Source organism: Schistocerca gregaria, chromosome 1 (genome assembly GCF_023897955.1).
Source record: "Schistocerca gregaria isolate iqSchGreg1 chromosome 1, iqSchGreg1.2, whole genome shotgun sequence".
Taxonomy (NCBI): Eukaryota; Metazoa; Arthropoda; class Insecta; order Orthoptera; family Acrididae; genus Schistocerca; species Schistocerca gregaria.
This window is the reverse complement of record NC_064920.1, coordinates 903,130,546-903,154,189: the sequence shown is the minus strand read 5'-3', so window position 1 is coordinate 903,154,189 and position 23,644 is coordinate 903,130,546. Positions and strand designations below refer to the sequence as shown.

General features: G+C 43.9%; 1 protein-coding gene across 1 annotated transcript in view; it reads right to left on the bottom strand.

The window, feature by feature from the left end:
• Positions 1 to 23,644, bottom strand: part of LOC126274609 (superoxide dismutase [Cu-Zn]-like) — a 179,472-nt gene that overhangs the window by 56,603 nt on the left and 99,225 nt on the right. The window contains exon 3 of the mRNA XM_049977128.1: positions 21,742 to 21,960. Within this exon, the coding sequence (XP_049833085.1) occupies positions 21,742 to 21,960 (219 nt within the window). The remainder of the gene's footprint in view (positions 1 to 21,741; positions 21,961 to 23,644) is intronic.

Genomic DNA, 23,644 nt, shown 5'->3' with positions numbered 1-23,644 from the left:
CTAAAGCGTTATGGCTTGATACGTATTTTATACGTGAAATGCCAGTTTAAAGGTTTTATTTCTGAAGAAGGCACTCTTAGTACTGGCCGAAACCTAGGTCAAAAAGACTTCATTTTTGCAACCGAGGACGGTCATTGCTTTAATTTTAAATACAAAACGATGAAATCCTTCGTCAGTTCCTTTCCCTCTCCTTGGGAGGACGAAACGGTTACCCTGACTTTCAATGATATTGTTGTTTGCAGGGTACTAAAGCGTGTAAAATGAAAATAAACAAATCGACGTAATAAAAACGTAACATTAAAATATCTGATCTTGTTTTATACTACAAGTTATATTATATATTTCAGTATGGACGATGATGATTTTAAGTACACTATTTTAAATTTAAACACGAAGATGAATGTATGAGAATGTTTATTACCGTAAAATAAACGTATGAAACATTTCCGTGGCTATACCAGTTTCACCTAATCAGTCATTGTCAATAGCTAATAGAATGATTCTTGGCCTACTGGTACGTCAAAATATGTCAAGGGTCACCATAAATATGACATTCCTACCAGTAGACAAGAAGTTTATTTACTCACGTTTGCTTGAAACTAGCAACAGTCTCCGAACTCAAATTTCTGTTCATTTCTAGCAGGCCAGACATCTCAATACGAGCATTTAGGAACTGCTTTGGCTACTAATCATCATAATCATCATCTTCATCAACATTGGTAGTCATTCGGTGTTCATTGTTCAACAAAGCTTGCTATCAGACGCTTCCGCAAATTTCGGACTTCTGCTGGGCGCGTCCAGCTCCTGCATCTACCCAAATGCCCACCTGTCAAACAACCCTCACATTTTGAAAGATTTTAGCTTTGAAATTCGATGTCTCATTGTCATTAAGACAAAATTGGTAATGCGCCCTGTAAACTTTCCTTCACACAGACACAATCCATGCTTGGTTTTACAGTCCATCCTTGTTTAACCAACAACATTCTCTGTTAATTACACTTTCCTGTTTTGCACTATTACAACGTCGTATATTCAGAGAAGGACTCTATACCGAATTGTCGTAAAAAAAAACTGTAGTATGGCATTGTTGGCCGGGAGACACCATTCGGGGAAATTCGGCCACCGAGTTGCGAGTCTTATTTCAGTCGACGCCACATTGGGCGACTTACGTGTCGGTGACGATGATGAAAGATAATGAGGACAACACGACGCCCTGTCCACGAGCGGAGAAAATTCCCAACCAGTCCAGGAATCGAACCCGAGCCCGCTGCGTGGTAGGCAAACATGTTACCACTGAACTAAGTAGGCGCACGCCAAATTGTCGTTTAATAAAAGCGATAGTTATTTTCTTTCTTGATGAAACATGACGAGTAGTGTTAGCCGTATTTTTCAGTCGTGCTGACTGATACGCCACCGATGGTATAATATCCTCGAAGGTCTACGCCGGGATCCATATGGAAGCTTTGGGCAGCCCAGTCGAGAAAAAGCATCAGATCTTTTTCAAACGTCCATGGAAAGACACTTTCTTTGTTTACAAGTTATATACATTGTAGGAAAAAAAAGGAAAAAGACGCACCACGAAAGGGGCACAAATCGGCACACGTACGCAAAAATAAATGATTACAATTTCAGAAAAATTGGATGATTTATTCAAGCGAAATGGCAAATTAATAACGCGTTGGTCCACCTTTAACCCCTATTGTGAGCGTATGGTGCTATTCTGGCATTCTGCGCAACGGATTAATTTGAGATATACCCTTTACCCTGTGGCTCCTGCAAGATGCAATTTCCATCCCCACACGACTACAGAAGTTCTACGTTCTAAAGAGAAATGCCTGAAAAACTTTCAGCAATAAATATCTTCTGGAATCGTCTGCTGTAAGGAAATGACACAAAAATTCACAAAATTTCTTACGTAACTAGTGAGATACTTGGGTACTGGAGTAGTGCTAGTTAGTGTAAGAAAAACATGAAACTAACGAAAATTATTATTTATTTTGCAAAAATTCCGAGAAATTACAATGGCACTTTTAGTTATGAAGTGAATAAGTTATTTCCGGGTTCTTTTCGGAATGTGAAGTTACCTCTCAGGGATAGGATTCGCTAATGAAATTTCTATACAGAGTTTAAGATTGTTATTGACTTGGCAAAATGGCTGAGAGCCACACCACTCAACTTGAATAACTATCCGTTAGAATGTTGTTAGGTACGGTCGAGGCAGTCAAGTGTGAAATGCAGTGAAGTGTACTGTTGTGGAGGAAATATGGGGCTCGCAGGAGCTGTAGCACAGAATACCATAAGCTGCGATGACTGCGCCGTTCGCTGCTGACAAATAAGATAACTCTCGTTCTATCTGGACTGACCTTCGCCAATCAAACTCTCCCTACACCTTGATGAAGTCAAGGACTCCTATTCGCCCCTAGTCTAACTATGAGCGTGGTACACAGGTCAGATAACCAGTCCAATGCGATGCCACTCAAAAATTCGCTCGCAGGCGTTTAACTATAACTCTGTCCGTTCACACTGCACAATAAGTGTGGCGGCCAACACAGTGAACAAAGGTTATTCGCAAGGACTCAATATAGAGTCGCTCTCCGATTCACTCTCGACGTGCTCTCCCAGTGAAGTACTGAGGAGAGACTTGTTCCTCGCTCTTTGAGTACACGTACGAGCGCACACGCACTCGTTACGTGTTCTCGCTCCAAGAGCGACAACGGAACGGCCTCTCTCCACGCCAGACGTGAAGAGGTATATCTTTTGGACCCTTCCATTACGCCTTCAGTTCAAAGCGTCAGGAATATCGTCTGCCAATCAGCATTGCTCTTTTAAAACGGGAGTATGACGTTTCGTTTAAGGCGACCAATCCGGAAATTTGTAGGATTGGCGTTTGGCGTTTGCTGTCTCCCTGAGAAGACCTCTGAAACTGTGTGCTATGTTTGTAAAGAAAGCATAGGCTGGGTGCTCCTACACTATGTAGCGGAATTTGCTTTTAAGCCAACCATGGGGTCGTTCTTCCTTTCACTTGGGCAAACGCCGTCTGCTCTACAGGAGGTCGCCAGCCGATGTAGATAGGTTGTCTCGTTCTCTAAAGACACCGGTGCCCTGGCGTGTGGATTGCGTCTCCCAAACTAAATGCCCCTGCTACCGTCGTGTCTGGAATGTGTGTGTGTACGCCAGACTCTAGTATTTCAATCTCGGTGCGCATTTGTGATTTACTAGTTATTTGCATATCGTTTACATGAATTCATACAACATTGACTTTATCTTATCGAGTTTGGGTTTGAATGAAGCGTCCTGATGTGCGGAATGCGATTGTGAGGGCGGCATTTGTAAGCAATGAAGGAGACCATGATGTCTTACACTATGCAAACATTTATTCGGTCTGGCATTGATTGATAGAATTGTTGGGTGTCCTCCTGACGTATATAATGACAAATTCTGTCCAGTTGGCGCATTAGGTCGTCAATATCCCGAGCAGGTTGGGACACCTGTCCGTAGTGTTTCAACAGTGGACACTCTCGCCGTGTGTGGGTGGGCGTTATTTGGTTGGTTGGTTTGAGGAAGGTGAGTGGGCGTTATCTTGGTGAAAAGTAAACCCAGGATGGCTTGCATGAAGAGCAACAAAACTGGGCGTAGAACATCGTCTTTATACCGCAGTACTGTAAGAGTGCCACGGATGATACCAAAGGGGTCCCGCCATGAAAAGAAATGACACCCCAAATATCACTCCTAGCTGTCGGACCGCATAGTGGGTGAGAGTTAAGTTGCTATCTAACCAGTGTCCAGGTCGTCTCCAGACCACCTTCTCTGGTCATCGGGGCTCTGTTCGAGGGGGAGTATTTTACTCCAGTCAATGAGATTTCAGGCCGAATGCGCCCGACACCACTGCAAACGGGCTTGTTGACGTACAGAGGCCGGCCGCGGTGGTCTCGCGGTTCTAGGCGCGCAGTCCGGAACCGTGCGACTGCAACGGTCGCAGGTTCGAATCCTGCCTCGGGCATGGATGTGTGTGATGTCCTTAGGCTAGTTAGGTTAGTTAGGTTTAAGTAGTTCTAAGTTCTAGGGGACTAATGACCACAGCAGTTGAGTCCCATAGTGCTCAGATCCATTTTTGACGTACATAGGTCAATGCTACTCGCCGAGAGGGGCGCCTTGAGCTGAGTCCCCTTCCAGTGAGCCGCCTATTATTGGTCCTTGTCGTCACTGAAGCATTAGTTGCACGTCGGTTCGATGATATTGACGAATCCTGGGCTCTGAGTGCCTCTCTGACGATCGCTCGGTTCTCCCGTTTTGTCGTCTCTCTAGGTCGACGGCTTCATTCTTGATATTTTGTTCGGTCATGGTTCATCCATTCCTCCCAACATCGTCGGATAGCGGCATCGGGCCTGTTCTAATGTCGAGCGATTTCCCGATTACTCCCACCGGCTTCTTTGAGCCAAAGCACACATCCTCTGTCAAATGCGGACTTCTGCGTATATTATTCACGCGCCTGTCTGTAAGGCACAGTTGCTGTCCGCCTCAGTACACGGAATGAAATTCGCTAAGGCCTTATGCTCTGGAATCGAACTTTCCCCTGTTTCTATCCTTGACAGTTGCGCGGTGAAACTGCCTGCAGCGTTACACCTTTACCCATCGGCCGCCAAAGTTTACATCACGCATTTTCCGTCGATAGCTGTATGAATTTGCACAACTCCTTCGATGTCCGTCTCTTCTCTTGCCTTAGTGTGAATAAAAGGTCCAGTTATATGTAGGGTAAGTGATGCAGTTTCGTCGAAAAAGTTTTAATAAAGGTACGTCTTTTTTTACCACTGACAAGATGTAATGGCTCACCCGCAGACGAAAGAAAATATGATATCAGACATCCCACTTAACTTTCGCCACGTGGGATTAGCCGAGCGGTTTAAGGGGCTGCAGTCTTGGACTGTGCGGCTGGTCCCGGCGGAGGTTCGAGTCCTCCCTCGGGCGTGGGTGTGTGTGTTTGTCCTTAGGATAATTTAGGTTAAGTAGTGTGTAAGCTTAGGGACTGATGACCTTAGCAGTTCAGTGCCATAAGATTTCACACACATTTGAACATTTGAACTTAACTTTCGCCACAACATATTTACTTAAGTATGAGTAACATCCGCGACGCATATCGGCGGTGCCCTCACTTCCATTTTCGTATCAGATTAAGTATCCTGGCACATCACTCAACAACGCGTCCTTCCAAGACTCCGGTAAAGAATGACGAGCCGGCCGAAGTGGCCGTGCGGTTCTAGGCGCTACAGTCTGGAACAGCGTGACTGCAACGGTCGCAGGTTCGAATCCTGCGTCGGGCATGGATGTGTATGATGTCCATAGGTTAGTTAGGTTTAAGTAGTTCTAAGTCCCATACTGCTCAGAGCCATTTGAACCACTTTGAAAAGAATGACGACAAATGTTTACATGTCTCTAAGCGACGTTAATACATTCGTTCCGTTGATCATTGGCTTTTGAACAACAACTCAGGTTACCTATCGTTTCTGGGGTTACTGACTGCATAAGCTGAATTTTAAAGAAAATAGTGTTAAGACATCTTTCTTTAGTCAAAACAAAATAAGACTTTTTCCGACGGAAAACTGATGTACCTGATTACCTCCACAATGCAGGCGTTTATCAAGCTTCATGTGGCTGCGGCAAAGTGTATATAGGCGAAACGGGAAGAACAAGAACGCATTAAGGAACACGAATGGCACATGCACCTGTGTCAAAATGCAAAATCGGCAGTAGCGGAACATCACGAGAACTGTGGCTCTGACATCGATTTTAATGACGTACGTGTACTGGCTGAAGAAACAAACATTTATAGAAGAATGGTCCGAGAAGCGGTTCAAATTTCTAAGAATTCATCTAATTTCAATATAGGCTTCCGGCATCGTGGCTCCCCGCCATCAAGGAAGTAAATACGCGGCCGCGGTGCGTGAGCGGCATAAACAACGCGCTGCAAGTCACCTCGGGGGATAATAATATTTTGGGTAGACATTCCCCTCTCTTGATCATGCAATGTAAGCTTTCACGGCCGGTATTGTCTACACTTAAGACTTCCGGGCTGATACGCCATGGTCGAAGTATAAAACTCTCTCCTGACGTTTCGTCTCCAACTGCGGGAGACGTCCTTGGAGGTAAAGCGGTGAACTTGTTCTGTCCGTTTCGAATCTAGCCGCTGATGACGACCAACCAATAGCGGTAGCAGGCAATTCAACCAATAACCCTTCTCCAGCATAAGTTTGGAATGGTGCCTTTCTATCCAATGACGATGACCGCCAATGGTATCCACAGGAGATGAGCTACCAACGCCCCTTCTTCTGTATACCCTATGACTATGGCCCACCAATGGTAGCCACATGTATTTTAACCAATGCTATCACATCTCCAGCACGAACGCCTGAAAATTCCCCCTTTGTAAGTGGACGCGACATTCGTCTCTGACAGTGTTCTAGCAGTAGTGGACACCAAAAGATCCTGACGAAGATCCCAGCAGAGGGGTCGAAACGTCGAACATTTTAGAAGAAACATGGCGCGGCCTAATAACCCAGAAGATTTTGAGTTCAAGAACTCGACCATTGAATCAGTCACATGAGCTCAGACATACCAGTCCTATGCAACAGCCGAAAGCATGTCTTGTGGCTGTTTCATGTTTCACGCATTATAATTCTGTGGCCCCCACTCAAACAGCCTCTTAGGTCTACGAAAGCGCAACTGAGACGAGTGCTGCCTTCAGATGAGGTCATAGCGGAATCTGAGCACACGTAAATCGTGTGTAAATTGTTTAACGGGGTACCCTAACCAGTGGGTCCCAGTAGTAACACAACATTCTAGTTCACGAAGTCCTGTTCGTCTAACCACGCTGACAGAAAACACATGTGAGATGCTGACATATAATCTGTATTCTCCCTGTTATATTGCACTATGTCACACATTGCGTACCGTTGGGTGTCAACATTTTTCGGTAACAGTGTGTCTTTCACGCCGTAGAGTTCGCTTCTAATGTGGTGAATGAACTACTTGCTCAGCTAGCGATTCCAAAATCTGCAACCAGTGGTACAGCATACTGCGTTGCATGCGTAATAACGTGGCGGCTAGCGGCGGCCAGTCAGCGGCTCCGTCCCATTACGTAATGACTCGACCATTAAAGCAGCCTGCGTCGTTAAACTTGGCGGCCTCTAATTACACTTAGCCCCCACGTCGTCACCGCGCCTAAGGGTGGTGCGAGAAAAGAGGGGAGGGCAGACACTTGTCACGAGAGTTAGCCACGCTTAATTTGAGAAAACTCTCCTTTGCAGCCGTAGTGGGCTTTTACGCTGTCCAGAACGTGGCCAAGCTCTTGCGTAGCTATCTTCAGACCAAGGGTGCCCATATGATATTTTGCAGGGTGGGCGGGGCTAGGCCTGGAGGTATTTTTGGAAGTCGAATAGCGACTTGTAAACAGTCATAAAAATGTTCCAGTACCAATCCTGATAAAGGCCTGCATAATGCCGGCTTTTAAATTACTTTCTTGAAAGAAAGGCACGTAACTACACTATATTTTTTTCTTTCGATGACAGCCCCAGCTGGCTGCTGTGGGCGAGCGTTTCTAGGCGCTTCAGTCCGGAACCGCGCGACTGCTACGGTGGCAGGTTCGAATCCCTCCTCAGGCATGGATGTGTGTGATGTCCTTAGGTTAGTTAGTTTTAAGTAGTTCTAAGTTCTATGGGACTGATGACCTCCAGTGTTAAGACACATAGTGCGCAGTTAAACACTGCTTGGAGCCATTTGATTTGAGATTCCTCCCCCCCCCCCCCCCCCCTTGCCAGCCGGTATGGGCACCCTTGCCTCAGACGATACCAGTACACGAAGAAGACTATACATAATGTCTCAGGAGAAATTTGACATTCTCCTCTTTGGTTGTGTTGCTTGTGTGCTTACGGCTTGTGTTGTCTTTCCGCACACGCCTGGCGCAGTCCCGTCCGCCAAGGGTTTATTTCACATGCCCGGCGATCTCTGGTTTGATTCGCGCCTTGAAAATTACGGATTGTGTGACAGATCACTTCTTAGCAGCGCACGTCGTCTAGTGGTGATCGCTATTGTGAACTCCAGCGTCGGTGTCCCGGTTTCCGGGGGAAGGGGACGGTTCTCCAGCCTGGAGATAATGGACTGTCCTTCACTTCATCAATCTGAATGTTGGTGGTCTGGCCCAAAACTGGTGTTTCCAAAGACGAGCGATTTGCACAGGATGGCAAGTGTTTCATAACATCAAGAAATTTCTCAGAGAGTCGGCAGGAAGCAACACCACACTGCATGTGCTATAAGCGTCGGCGGGAAACTGCCAAATGAAATGCCTACATTTTGCTATGGAGAATGATTTGCCGAAATGTCTGCACGTTAAAATAATTTCGTGTTTCTGTTTTGATAGCTTAGGAAATGCATGTCAGCCGGCAGTCTTCGCAAGGATAGGACGAGAGTCTTGGACCGTGTGGCGCAAAACTGAGGTTTTAAAAGTGTTGCGTGCATGAAGTCGGGAGTGAATGAAACTCATAAGGGGACCGCGCCTGCTCGTCATCTCAGATTTCGTACAGATTTAAGGTGTATGCAGAGTCTGGCCAGAAATGAAAGTGACGGACGAGGCAACTCCAGATAGGGGCGGGAAAAACCGACCGACTAAAACCGACGCCGGTCTTTTAGTTTCAAATTTTGAGGTATTTTTTGCTCTCGGCTATAAAAGATCTTTCTCTTAACTTTTTACCATAACTGGACAAAAAAAACGAAAAAACGTTATATCGATTTGTCAAAGAAGTGGTACTCAAGATTTTTGTTTCTTCAAATTTAACTTTTAAAAAAATGAGTAATATTTGTTCGTAGTATTTCCACTGCTTTGAAATATTTGGATAGTACAGAAACAGGGAAAAGCGAAGAGTGCTATTTTAGTAACAACGGCGACAGCTCGAAGTGAGCAACAAATGCGAGACCTAAGAATCAATACAGCACTACTGAGACAATAATGGACCTGTTTCCGTGTCAAGTGACCCACTAGTGGATGCGCATGGACGTTCTAACAACCCTGCCACAACATAGGTCAAAAATTAATTATGATTGTAGTATTGCTCACGCTGCTAAATATTGCATTTTCGGGCAACAACAAAGTTATATTATGTGGCAGGTGTCATTAGAGCACAGTTAATAAAGTCATTTCATGTAATAATGAATAAACTAGGCACTCATCTTTTCGTGTTCCCAAGCTGGTCTCGTTGTGAACTCATGGCTCAATCGTCGAAAATCTAGGTAGTGATGATTCCAAGCTCGGATGCAAAGAGGCCTAGGTGTTATTCTGCGATATTCAGAAGTTTTATAGATTCGCTTCACAAACCATTCTTGAAGATTAAACTTTTGCAAGTTAGGGCAATGGTGATGTAAAAAAAGTAATCGGCACTCCGAATTTAAGTTACACATCTTTTTTGTTACTTTTGTTGCAACATCACTTCACAGTATAAAACATATTTGAAAATATCTTCCTCACAGTTAAAGTTCACATTTCATAAACTGACTACAATTTGCGTCTTTTCAACATGACGAACATAACTTGACTCTCTAATAATCGCTTACGCGCCCAAAAATCAGAGTTACAAGTACGTAAAAGATCATATGACAAAAGAAAGAACACACATAAGAGTAATATCATTGCAATATATTCATATCGATGTATCGAAGTACCTCTACATTAATGAAATGTAATCTGAATGTTGTCACAGAAATATGTTAACTATTTTACAGAAACACAGTAGAATATTGCTGCTATCGAGAGGTTGAGGTGAGGTTCCGTAATGGTTACGTAATTCAAGTACCATTACAACGTACAGTGTGCAGGACCTGCCACCACCTGGTCTATCATTATTGATACAATCATATACCTGTTGCCCTGTGGCGTGGCCTATTACACAGAACGCTTGTACGTACAGTGTGCAAAACTTTATCTCAAATGGTATGTACGGTATTTTCTTATTGTCGTCGATGAATGTTGTTTGTACTGCACAGTGGCACCATCGCTAGTCTGGACATACGAGGGTTAAGTCCTTGTGACTTTGATTTGATTCCGAAGATGAAGGAACCACGTCCTGGCATTCGCTTCAGAACTGTTCCAGAGATTCGACAGGTAGTAGGCCGCTCCATTCGCGCCATCAACAGATCAGGCTCTGCTAACAGTATACTACGACTTCCACATCGCTGGCAACGGATTCTACATAACTTTGGTGACTATTCTGAAGTACAGCAACAGGTGTGAAGAAATAGTTGGCACTATGTAAGTTCCTACCCTTGTATTTTACGAAGTGCGGTAGAAATGAAGCACAATGCTCCAATTGCTTTAAAAGATTAAACCAGGGAGGAGGCACGGCAGACTTGCGACATCACGTAAGGAGCAAACATACACAATGTTCCTTGGAAGGGAAGGTAATTTTAGCTGATACACATATAATTTTATTGATGTACTATAAATCGAGATAATAACTGAACCTTTCATTTTTGCCTTTATATATTCATCTTTATACGGATGGTTGCGGGACCTCAGCTGTGCAGTACCTCCTACACCGACTTATAGGAAGATTCCCACCTCTAATCCAGTGAAACCAGGGTCCAGCACTGATACAATTATCCCTCCGAAATCCCACCATGCTAAACGGTACAAGGAAGTCTATTTTCAGTTAGTGTTGTTTAGGATGATGCGAATTCCGTTAGCACAGGAGCAGATCGAAAAGAAAACTGCGATTCTGAAGCAGACTGCGGAAGCAAATAGGTATGAGAGCTCTATTATCACACGCGTTATATAACAGACTATGCGTAGACAACACGAACGAAAAGTAAACAAGAAGTGCAATTTTGTCAGCGTGATATACCGAGGCCCAACGTCTGACAAAATTGAAAGGTGAAATTTCCTGGTAGATTAAAACTGTATGGTGGAGCGAGAATCGAACTAGGGTGCCGATTTCGAGTATCGGTCCGCCACACACTGTAAATCTGCCAGCAAGTTTCATATCAGAGCATACTGCATTGCAAGTAGAAATTTCTTTCGAAAAATTGAAAGGTTTCTAACCAAATACAACTTACAAGTTGCCTTTAGAATCGAAAATACGTTAGGACAAAGGGTTCGTCAGTCCATCTCACAGGGGAAGGAAAATGTCAAGATTGACGAAGGAACTATATTGCACAGAAGGATCACACACTGAAAAGTTGCTTCAATGAACATACGCTTACACCAAATTAAAGTACACTAGGTACACGTGTATCAACACACACAACCGTAAAATCGTTGGTTTTGACAACAGCACGAAGATTTTACACAGGGTGAACAAGGGGCACTACCATAACGTGCATGAAATTAATACTGCCGAAAGAAAAGAACATGACAAGAACATTAGCAAACAGAATGAATTTTCCCAGAACGAGGAAGAACGTCAGGCGTGTTACCCTTACACTAGTGACAACTACTATCACTTAACACCTTCATTAATTTGTTTTAATTGTTTGTTAAAAGTAGCTATGGTTATTTCGTAACCAGGCTCCATTTTATTCGGATTTTCTGTGACTGTTTCGTAACCATTCTCCAAATTCTTGCCCGTTTTTGACTTACAGTAAGAGTGCTCAGTGTACTTCTATAATTATTCATTAAAATTAACGCACATTTCTTGAAGTCTCAGATCTATTCCGTAATTCAGCAATCGCTTTTAAAAATGTCTTTAAATATACAAACAGGAAAGAAAATGTACAATGCATAGCGTCCTGTCAGTATTTTTATGACACTTCTTTTTATGTTCCGTTGTGTAAACCTATCATTCATGTTCAGATGTACTATATTAATGTCTGCTCCAATTCTGAACTCTTTTTCATTTAATTACATATGGAGAAACAGTTTCGTACTGTTTTAATGTGCTCATCTAGGACCTACCCACAAGTAACGACACTACACAGAAAAATTTCTGCCCTACCTCATCCTTGTCTTTTGTGTTAGTTACACACAACGCTCATAAACTACGCTTTGCGGGGCCAGGTATGTAACAGTTCATAATATTTTGTTGTTTCTCCTACTGTCCATGAGACGAGCGTTTGTAATACCACACATATGTAGAATCATTATTGTTATCGCCTTTTTGTTCCAAACTGGACCTGGTGACGATATGAACCGCAGACTGAAACCGGTTGTCGGTAAATAAAATGTTGTGATCCAGACAGTGTTTGTTTATTTATTATGCTTGAGATATAACTTGCAGCGCAATCATGCCGATCTACCACACAGAATGTCCCTATGGAGTGATACTATCTTTCTCTTCCTTCACACTAAGCTACGGTTAATATACATTTTTTTTATTTCGTGTATAAGTAGTTAAATAATGTCCTTATTTTGAAATACATGACATAAATATCTGTTAGTTGGCAGTGTTTAGGCCTACATCGTGCGAAATATAGGACGGGAAGTTTGTTTTACCCTCTGATCACAAATTGTTTACTTAGTACCGTCTTTCACAAACAAAAGCAGTCATCTTCCAGATGCCTCAGACAGTTAGCAATAAGCACTCTCCAACTATCCAAATAGTTAGATCAACACTGGCTAATGTAACGTACTTTTCGCTATCTGCGGAGTGTTTTACCTTGTCCAATTTGTCAAAGGCACTTTTGGTTGTTACAACACGCTTTAAAGGTAAATAATTAGTTTTGGTGCTTACTTTCCTGAAAGATGTGTGTCGCATGCAGAGTCTGTAATAATCAATCATACTTTGTTGTTACAGTTCCTCATGAATAAAACAGCTAGTCAGACTCAGTAATGTTAGGATTTCGTCGTCTTAGAGACTATATTGCTGCAAAAGCAGATCACCTTCAAGTAGTCAGCATACCGAAATCCAAAATAGTTTGTATCTGCACAGCTGATGGGAGCAACATGATAGAAAAGGTAAGTGAGTTAAAGGAGAGGAGAAACCGTTTATTGCTTTGCTCATCTTCTACACTTAACAGTGAAAGATGGCCTAGAGGACGTTAGTAACGAAGTTTCAAAAAGCCTAGCAAGCGAAATAAAATCAATCGTCACATTTGCAAGCCAGAGTAATGTATTTAATGGAGAAGCTGATCCTTCCGTTTTTTGGGAGTAGAGATAAATGTCTATGCCGGGCTTGTCATTTGTAGCCCAAAAATATTTGTCTTCGACAGAAAGTTCTCTGGCTTCTGAAATATTTGTATGCTCTTTGAAAGATGTTGTTTCTCATGAAAGAAGTCGACTTACAGATCAAAAAATTACAGAAAGAGTATTTCTGAACAAATTGGATTATGAATATTGGCCAGTAGATTAATTAACTCTTGGAATTATGGCTTTTGCAGTGTAACTATTTTTATGAAATGGAATATTTTGTCTGCTATCTAAACTGCCCATTTCATTTTTTAAAAAAGAGTATTTTTAGTTTCTTCAGCATAAAATCAATTGTATTCAAACTGCTGTTAAATAAACCTATTTGTCCACAAAATAGGTTTTCAGACGATATAGTTAAAGAAAAATACTGCTACAAATTTTACACAAACAGTTATTACTTTTTTGAAATTTCTATGAAACAATAAAAGAGAAAAGAAGTTGTAGCAACAGTCACAAATTAAAAAGTTAACAGTTCATTCATAGTTTGCAATTAAAATAGAAAGTAGCTGATCTGCTACCTGTGCTTATATAGGACGAGACACTAACTATTGTCACCTAGAATAACTACGAAAGTATGGTAGTAGCTGAAACGTTTGACGGACAAATGTTGCGCGGAACACCGGGTGCCGTAATATGACGTTGGTTTTTGTTGCTAGGTGGGGTCGCGTCAGAGAGATGAAAGTAAAATTTGTTTTTTAAATGGGATGCTATAGTTTGGTACTTATTTTCTGATAGCGGCTCTCGAGACGAATGCAATGATGTGTAACAGTAAGGTCTTTGTAGGTCAACGAAGGTCACAAAGGCAGCATGAATGTCCATTTACAGAAGGTTCCTAAAAGACAATGTTTATAAAGACGTTCCAACTACACCTGAAGATATGCAAGATAGAATTATCAGAGTATGTGCTCCTATGAGTGCCGATGTTATAAGGAATACCACTCAATCCATGATAAGAAGATTGCAGTGCTCCATTGATACCAGTGGTCATCACTTCGAACACCTTCTATAAATGGACGATCATGCCACCTATGTGACCTTCGTTGAGGTTCAAAGACCTTCCTGTTACATATCATTGGATTCATCGCGATAGCCGCTATCAGAAAACAAGTACCTAACTATAGCATCCTATTTAAAAAAATAAAGTTGACCTTCATATCTCTGACGCTACTCCACCTAGCAACAAAAAACCAACGTCATATTATGGCCCCCGTTGTCCCATGCAACTTTTGTCCCACAAACATTACAGCTCCTATCATCTTTTGGAGTTATTCTTGGTGGCAATAGTTAGTGACTCACGCTGTCTAATGTGCCTTTATCTACTTGGAGGCCTTGTAAGTTGACAATTTGACACTAAAAATATTCTCTAACATCAGTTTTTGCCCTTTGGCACCGATCATTCGTAATGGCATCCTCGATTACAACATGGTTTCTGAACAGAGTCTCAAAAAATTATACTCAGTGGGAGAAGGTCGGTGATTTTTTTAGTACTCATGCACTCACGAGAAAAGCAGCTAACGGTTGACAGATATCCTTTTATTTGCCTATTTTATTTGATATTTTGATTCCGCATATCCTGAAAAGCTTAATACGGAATTCAGAGAGAGTTTTAGAATTTTTCAATCATTGTTTTACGTCTACGCTTATTACTGACAAGGGAACCCCCTCATCGCTGCTCCCTCAGATTTAGTGGTAAGAGGGCCCAGTGGACAGCCTGTCACAAAGTGAACGAAGGTCAGGCATGAAAACAGGAAGAAGGTGTACTGAACTGTGACAAAGCATAATAGGATCAGTGAACGGTCCACGAACAGGAAGTGCTATAAATATCAGTCCCACATAGCAATGGCGTCATGGGTTAAGTGGTCATGCTGTGGGACTTACCCGCGGGCAAGCCATGTTCTAAGCTCCCACATTTCTTCTTTTTTTCCACTGCATTATCAAGTGTCCGTCCGGTCACTGAAATGTTTGTTCTTTTTCTGTAGTCCTGGTGGTTGTCATACTACATATTTGTTATAGAATATGAGTCATGTGGTAAGAATACATTACCATCGCAAGTAAATACATAGACGTCTCCCAGAACTGAAAATAACAAATAAATGATTGTGAAATATTAAAACAAAGGAATTCATGATTCAAGACTTCCAAAACTGAACACAATTTCAAAAACGTTAAAAACATATGTTTTGATAGAGCACAGAGAAACGGTGTGATTGTGAAACTATTGCTTTCATTTGTCGCGGCTTATGTGACAGACTATTGTTTTCATCATTTCCTTGGGTGTGATTACATTCACATTCATACGAACACCTATATCGGGCAAGGAGGCACATCTCTCTCACTTACCAGTCCTACAACGTAGGTGCATCGGTAAGAGATTCCTGTCATATGACGCACATACTGTCACTAATGCCATGTATGACACAACAGGCCTCTTTTCCGGTGGAAGATTCGATTGACTTGCCTTCTTGTCATCAAACGTTTGCGGTTCCCATTCGAAAGCCACTTCCTTTCTGTTGCTAATAGAGTAGTTCTACAAAATCAACTACCATTATAGGTCTCTACCTTACACCTCGCTGTTACAAACTGACGTTACACCAAGACGCAGACTCACATTTGAATGAGGCGAACAGCGAAGAAAAGGAAAAAGAATTGCATGAGACAGTTCTAAAAACGGCTCTCCGGCTTGATGACGCAAGACCGTAACCGCTTAACCACGATGCCACTTCTGTTCCGAGATTCACTGTATTGCACTTCTTGTCCTTGGAGCGTTCACTGTTCCTATTCCGCTTTTTTTCATAGTCCAGTACATCTTCTTCCTTTTTTCATGCTTGATCTGTGCCTCAGCTTCTGACTGTTTGACTGGCTGTCCACTAGGTCCTCTTACCACTAAATATGAGGGGGGGGGGGGGTTGCGGTTGGGTGCTTCCCTTGTGAGGAAAATAGTAATAACAAAGAAAACGGGCTGTTTCAGAAACCCGTGATTATGAGCGGTTTTAATAGTCAGGGTTAAACTGGAGACGAAAAACCGGTTGTTTCATCTATAACCGCCACCCCGAGCCCAAGATAGCCAAGCGTTTAGAGAAAATAGCATTTTTGACGTGGCTCTGGCGAGGCATGAGCCATTTGTGTCAGCGTTGTTTCGAGGCAGGTTATGGCGCAGCGGAAAGAACACAGAACGGTAATCGGAGGGTCCTGTGTCCGAATCCTTCGCGAAAACTTTTTTATGTCAGCAAATGAAGTGAAATAATGCTTCATACATGCTTTTTTTTATTAATTTTTCGTAAAAGGTATGAGAAGGAAACGCAAAGCAAAATTAGGGACTAAAAAATTTTTTTACGAAGGTATGTAAGGCATACGCGGAACTTCACTTATAAAATTAGATGTATTTATAATTTTACAGTTGATGATTTACAAATGCTGGGGTGATATTCGTCGTAAAAGCAGGAGAAGCATCTTGCACTAGCAGAATAAGCAGAATTTTCACAATTACATGGTTGTTGTAAAGATTAAATGAAAAAAAATAGATTTACATTGATATAAGTCTGATATATATACACTGATATAAGTCTGATGGCACAGACCACTCGTAACGCATCTTTTCACCAAATATTGACAAGGATAATTGGTGACGTAGAGTGGAATGTATTTTGAAGGATGCTTCCTGGTATGTGATTTCTGTCTCTCTCTCTACGAGATAAGAGCAGTTCTGGGGCTTCTTGACTAAATTATTTACTTGTCGATTTAAACAGACATTTCAGGGTTGCACTGGCGGAGATCATTGGGGGAGGGGGTCACTGTAATACTTCACAGTGATAATCGTTCATCCTGAAAATTCTCGTCGTATAACTTTGTATTTATTTGTCCTCGCCACAAGACAATTAACGGAATAAATTTATTATACGGAACGTAGTGCTTCATCACAGTCAAAAAGTTTTTGTTTAAGGGTGTTGTAAGTATCCCAGATTTTGATGAAGTAATAACGATTTTCCTATATTTTGCCGTGTAGTCATCCACCGCATTCTGAATTCTCGATCCAAAATTTTTTGTTGCTTTTCCTTCTCATTTTCATGAAAATGTTAATAAATAAAATATACCGAGCGTTATTTCCAATTATTTGCTATGTAAATAACGTAAAAACCAAAAATAGTATTAAACTTGGTCCCAAGACCCTCAGATTACCCTTCTGGTCTCTTTCCGCTGCCTGGCAATTGCAGGCTCGTACCTCGCCCTACCCCGGCCAAAAATGCCATGTCTGCCAAACGCTTGGCCGTCTGGAGCTCCCACCTTGTCACTTTCATATCTGGCTGAGTCCTGCATGTACCACAAATGTGGAGGAAATCGGTGACGACAAGTAGGCACAGCGCCGTGTCAGTGATCAGTACATTTGTTTCTGGTTTTTGTGAGAAAGGGAGCAATTTAATGAACGATTATTATTTTCTAAGACGACATAGGTGTAATAGACCGTGGAGACATCAGCTAGCTGGAGGTGCTGTTTGATAACAATGGGGCGGACTTGGTGACGTCTTATAGAGGACAATAAATACTGTTTGTTTCAGTGGAAACGTCTAGTGTTTTCGCGTATCACCTATTCTCTTTTAATTGTAGTTTGTTATGTAGTTTTGTTTACTGAGGACATACTAAAAATCGGTTGAAAACGGTGTAGCGATTGTTTACAGTGCTCGTTTACCCATCTAGTGATTTTCTTTTGAAAGTCTTTTGAAATAACCTAGATTGCACGGGTAATGGATTAGTGATATAAAATAAGTGAATGTTTGTATAACTAGTTGTGCGATTCAGTTATAGGAATTACTTCACAGTTTATCTTCAATTAATGAAAGAAGGTAATGAAACTGGTAGGGTATGAATCTTAAAAACTCCTTAACTTGTCCGCATTGTTGACCAAATGTTACTAATCTGTTATACTCTCCTTTTCTTCACGACGTAACTGCAGTACCCACCGAATTCCAACAAAATGCAACAATAAATTCACACATTTGCGAAACGTCTTCTCGATTTCACGTCCATCCTCCCCCCCCCCCCTCCCCCAAAAAATGTAAAGGGAAAACCTTTGTTGCTTACTACATTTCGAATATTTGTTTAGTACACTGACGGAAAACTTATTACATAGCCATTGTAACAGCCAGAATGTCGAATGCAAGAATGCAAACGTGCATGCATTGTGTTGTACAGGTGCCGGACGTCAGTTTGTGGGGCGGAGTTCCATGCCTGTTGGACATGATTGGTCAATACAGGGACGGTTAAAGCTGTTTATGGATGAAGTTGGAGTTGTCGTCCAATGACGTGCCGTACGTGCTCAGTTTCGACAGACCTGGTGCTCGAGCAGGACACGGCTACATGTCGACATTCTGTAGAGCATGTTGAGACACGACAGCGGCATGCGAGCGAGCTTTATTCTGTTGAGAAACACTTCCTGGAATGCTGTTGATGAATGGCAGGACAACAGGTTGAATCACAAGTTCGACGTACAAGTTTGCAGTCTGGGTGTGTGAGATAACTAAGCCAGTGCTCCTGCTGTCATACGATGTCGCACCCCGGCCGTAGTTCCATGTGTTGGTCCAGTGTGTGTAGCACACAGACAGTTGATTCGGCAGCTTCCTTCTAACCAATACACGTCCGTCTCTGGCATCAACGCACAATTAGCTTTCAGCAGAAAACAAAACTAGACCTCCACCCTGCCCTCCAGTGAGCTCTCACTTGTTACCATTTGAAACGCCCGCGAAATCAAGCAGGGCTAATAGGTAATTAGCGTTGTGGAAAGGTCCAAGGGAGTTCCGGTCAGATTCATTTCACAATTGTAATTTATTATAATTTAGTTCACAAATACACTTTGAAAGAATTAAATCTGCTTTGCGGCTGAAGGCCTCCAAACAGATGCTTTAGAATAAGTGGAATTTGAAAAGACATGACACACAGTTAAATTTACGAATAAGATAAATCATATAAAAATATGAGATCAGCATCTGAGTGGCTGAAGGCAGGCGGATTAAGTCTCCAAAATTCCAAATACACTATGATGATAACAGAAGGCAGAAGGCCACAATGTTTTAAGATGCTAAAAGGGCTGATGGTCCACAAGGTGCACAAAAAGAGACAAACAAACGCAATAAGTTGGCTGAAGGCCGCATAGTTAAATTCTGACAATTAACGAAATATATATTGCAACAATCGGTAAAACAATACATTAAGGTTTAAAAATTTCCATTAGCAATACCAACGGCGAAAGGCCCACAATAACTTGTAAAATCTTTCAGAGGAAATTACAATGACCTTTCAAGAGAAGAAGGTGATAATGTTTGGACTTGAAGGGAACTCTCAGAACGTGTTTGCATGGCTAAAGGCCCACAACCAACCTTGCCAATTTAAAAATATAAAAAACAGTTAAATTACAACAACATTAACACTGCCAAAAGAATAATTAAGAGAACGGCACTCAGGAGTCTCCAGTGGATCGGTCTGCCCTCGTTCACTCAGGCGAGACAGGTAGTGAGTCCAACTACACGTAATTCGTGCGAACCCAACCACGGGCAGTCACGCACCGACCAAGCAACCGCTTGCTTGCCACGACGGAGTACACGAGAATTTAAGGCCCCAAAAAGTTACAAGTATCACTATCCCCAAACAACTCCCTGGTAGGGCCCAGTTCACGACCCGAGCTACCGTCGTGAACTCTCCGCCTCGCTCGTTCCGACTCTCTCCACAACAGATGAAACCGGGAAGTCATAGCAGCCGAGCAAAGATCCTATCAGAAGGGATATATCGATACCCGCTACTAGCGCCAATGACGGTCAGGCAAAACAGCAACTCAGTAACGCCAGTAACTTAAACCCACGTGGTGAGATGGAAATACGTTTAAACAGGGTGTAAAACACCAAATGGTGGGGCGGCGAGCCTTGTACGGCTCACCACTGAAGTCGCAAAAGTCGGTGGCTTGGGGTTAGTGGAATGCACACTTCAGGGCGTCTGGCTCGGTACCGTCCTTGAAGTAATCGACTGGTAACTTCATTGTGTCACTGTGGCGACAACTACTTGCTCAAATTGCTACTGCAGATGCAGTACGATGCGCCAGAGCAATACGCCGAATATGATGGTCTTCCCTGTCGGTAGCGAACCGTGGCTATCCGGAGCCCGGTTTTCTTGCGACCATATACGCTTGTGACCAGTCAATTAGGGTGACTTCATTCCTACCACGTCATTCAGCAGTATGGCACAAGAAACATCCAGCTTGTCGTACCGTATTAAAAGATCTCGTTCAAACTCAGTGAGGTGTCGATAATGGTGTCTTCGTCGTCTAAAGGCATTCTTCACTAACATCAAGTCACGACGTCCGGTCTGAAAGGTAACCAACGCTCACAACCGCTACAGTGTTTATTTAAAGCAAACCTAATTTGCTCCCTCATAGCGGCGTTTTTAGCGCCACTCTCGGGCGATTGGCGCGAAATTTGAGTAGACAATATTTTTCAGTTGTTCCAACTTTCGTTTACGTCGCACAATTCTTTATTGGTGTCGTGATTTTTTGCGTCAGTGTGTAAGTTGCGCATCAGAAATGAGAATTTCATTTATTACTTTGCTATTACTGTCTCTGACGCTCAGAAACTTTGCAAACATTATGGAAATATACTTCTGAAGGCAATCATAAATTTACCTTGTTTTACGACTCATAGATTAGCAGATGTGATAAATATTGAGTCGAGGGAAAAGTCAGCTTTTCTTAAGACTTCAAGTATTTCTCTATTTCAGCTGCATAAAATCTTCACTGAATTGAAAAAAAAGATGGCACAAGGTAGTTCTCGTATCAATCTATCAGTATAGCTGCCAAGTCATAAAAAACAGCGCTTTCATTTTGTACGTTCTGACGCACTGCTCGTAAGGAAACGTTACGTGCAGCGTCCTGCGATCCGTCTCGGACGACGGAAGGCGCAAGAGTATTCGGCAGCACTCTGCGATAAGTTCCCGCATCTAGGAAAACGTAGCTTAAGGAACGTTTCAGGTGTTCACCTGTTTAAGCATCGGCAGATGTCGAGGACGTTACCAGATATTATTCCTGTAAGTTACTTATACACGCCCGCCCGGTAGGCCGTGCGGTCTAACGCACGGGTTTCCGAACGGGAAGGAGCGCCTGATCCCCGGCACGAATCCGCCCGGCGGATTTGTGTCGAGATCCGGTGAACCGGCCAGTCTGTGGATGCTTTTTAGGTCGTTTTCCATCTGCCTCGGCGAATGATGGCTGGTTCCCCTTATTCCGCCTCAGTTACACTATGTCGGTGATTGCTGCGCAAACAAGTTCTCCACGTACTCGTACATCACCGTTATTCTACCACGCAATCATAGGGGTTACACTCGTCTGGTGTGAGACGTTCCCTGGGGGGTCCACCGGGTGCCGAACCGCACAGTAACCCTGGGTTCGGTGTGGGGCGGCGGAGGGGTAAAGTGGAGTACGGTAGTCGTCGTGGGGTTGTGGACCGCTGCGGCTGCGGCGGGGACGGAGCCTCTCCGTCGTTTCTAGATCCCCGGTTAACATACAATACAAGTTAGTTGTACCTGTCGTCTGCTCCGCGGCTTACCTGGTAAGGACTGTAGGCGGGCTGGAGGCTGTCGCAGCCGTCGCGCAGGTCTCCCAGTATGGTGACGAAGAGGCGGTAGAGGCCCGGCGGCAGGCCCGTGGCGTTGCCGCGGACCGCCACGGGACCGTAGGGCGGCGCCGCCTGCTCCAGCCTCAGCTCGCCCACCGCCTCCGTGTTGGAGCCGCTCAGCGAGGCGCGCGCCGTTACCACGGGGCCGTCCTGCCGCACACGAGCAGCAGCTGGTTTAGTCATCCATCGCCCACCAGCCACACTGGATCGAGACTTTGACTAAAGCAGAGCAGCTTGAATCTCTATACGTACACTGAAGCGCCAAAGAAACTGGTACAGGCATGCGTATTCAAATACAGAGGTATGTAAACAGGCAGAAGACGGCGCTGCCGTCGGCAAAGCCTATGTGAGACAACAAGTGAAACTTCCTGACAGATTAAAACTGTGTGCCGGACCGAGACTCAAACTCGGGACCTTTGCCTTTCCCGGGCAAGTGCTCTACCAACTGAGCTACCTAAGCACAACTCACGCACCGTCCTCACAGGCAAACGTCCCGAGTTCGAGTCTCTGTCCGGCACACAGTTTTAATCTGTCGGGAAGTTTCACATCAGCGCACACTCCGCTGCAGAGTGAAAATCTCATTCTAGCCAACAAGTGTCTGGCGCAGTTGTTACTGCTGCTACAATGGCAGGTCATAAAGATTTAAGTGAGTTTGAACGTAGTGCTACTGTCGGAGCACGATCCGTGGGACACTGCGAGGTAGCGATGAAGTGAGGATTATCCCATACGACCATTTCATGAGTGTACCGTGAATATCAGGAATCCAGTAGAATCAAATCTCCGACATCCCTGCCGCCGGAGAAAGATCCTGCGACGACTGAAAAGGATCGTTCAGCGTGACAGAAGTACAGCCCTTCCACAAATTGCTGCAGACGTCAATGCTGGGCCATCAACAAGTGTCAGCGTGTGAACCATTCAACGAAACATCGTCAATATGAGCTTTCGGAGCCAAAGGTCCACTCGTGTACCCTTGATAACTTCATGACACATAGCTTTACGCCTCGCCTGGGACCATCAACACCGACATTGGGCTGTTGATGACTGCAAACATGTTGCCTGATCGGACGCGTCTCGTTTCAGGTTGTATCGAGCGGATGGACGTGTACGGCTATGGAGACAACATCATGAATCCATGGACCCTGCAAGTTAGCAAGGGGCTGTTAAAGCTGATGGAGGCTCTGTAATAGTGTGGGGCGCGTGCAGTTGGAGTGATGTGGGATCCCTCATGCGTCTACACTCCTGGAAATGGAAAAAAGAACACATTGACACCGGTATGTCAGACCCACCATACTTGCTCCGGACACTGCGAGAGGGCTGTACAAGCAATGATCACACGCACGGCACAGCGGACACACCAGGAACCGCGGTGTTGGCCGTCGAATGGCGCTAGCTGCGCAGCATTTGTGCACCGCCGCCGTCAGTGTCAGCCAGTTTGCCGTGGCATACGGAGCTCCATCGCAGTCTTTAACACTGGTAGCATGCCGCGACAGCGTGGACGTGAACTGTATGTGCAGTTGACGGACTTTGAGCGAGGGCGTATAGTGGTCATGCGGGAGGCTGGGTGGACGTACCGCCGAATTGCTCAACACGTGGGGCGTGAGGTCTCCACAGTACATCGATGTTGTCGCCAGTGGTCGGCGGAAGGTGCACGTGCCCGTCGACCTGGGACCGGACCGCAGCGACGCACGGATGCACGCCAATACCGTAGGATCCTACACAGTGCCGTAGGGGACCGCACCGCCACTTCCCAGCAAATTAGGGACACTGTTGCTCCTGGGGTATCGGAGAGGACCATTCGCAACCGTCACCATGAAGCTGGGCTACGGTCCCGCAC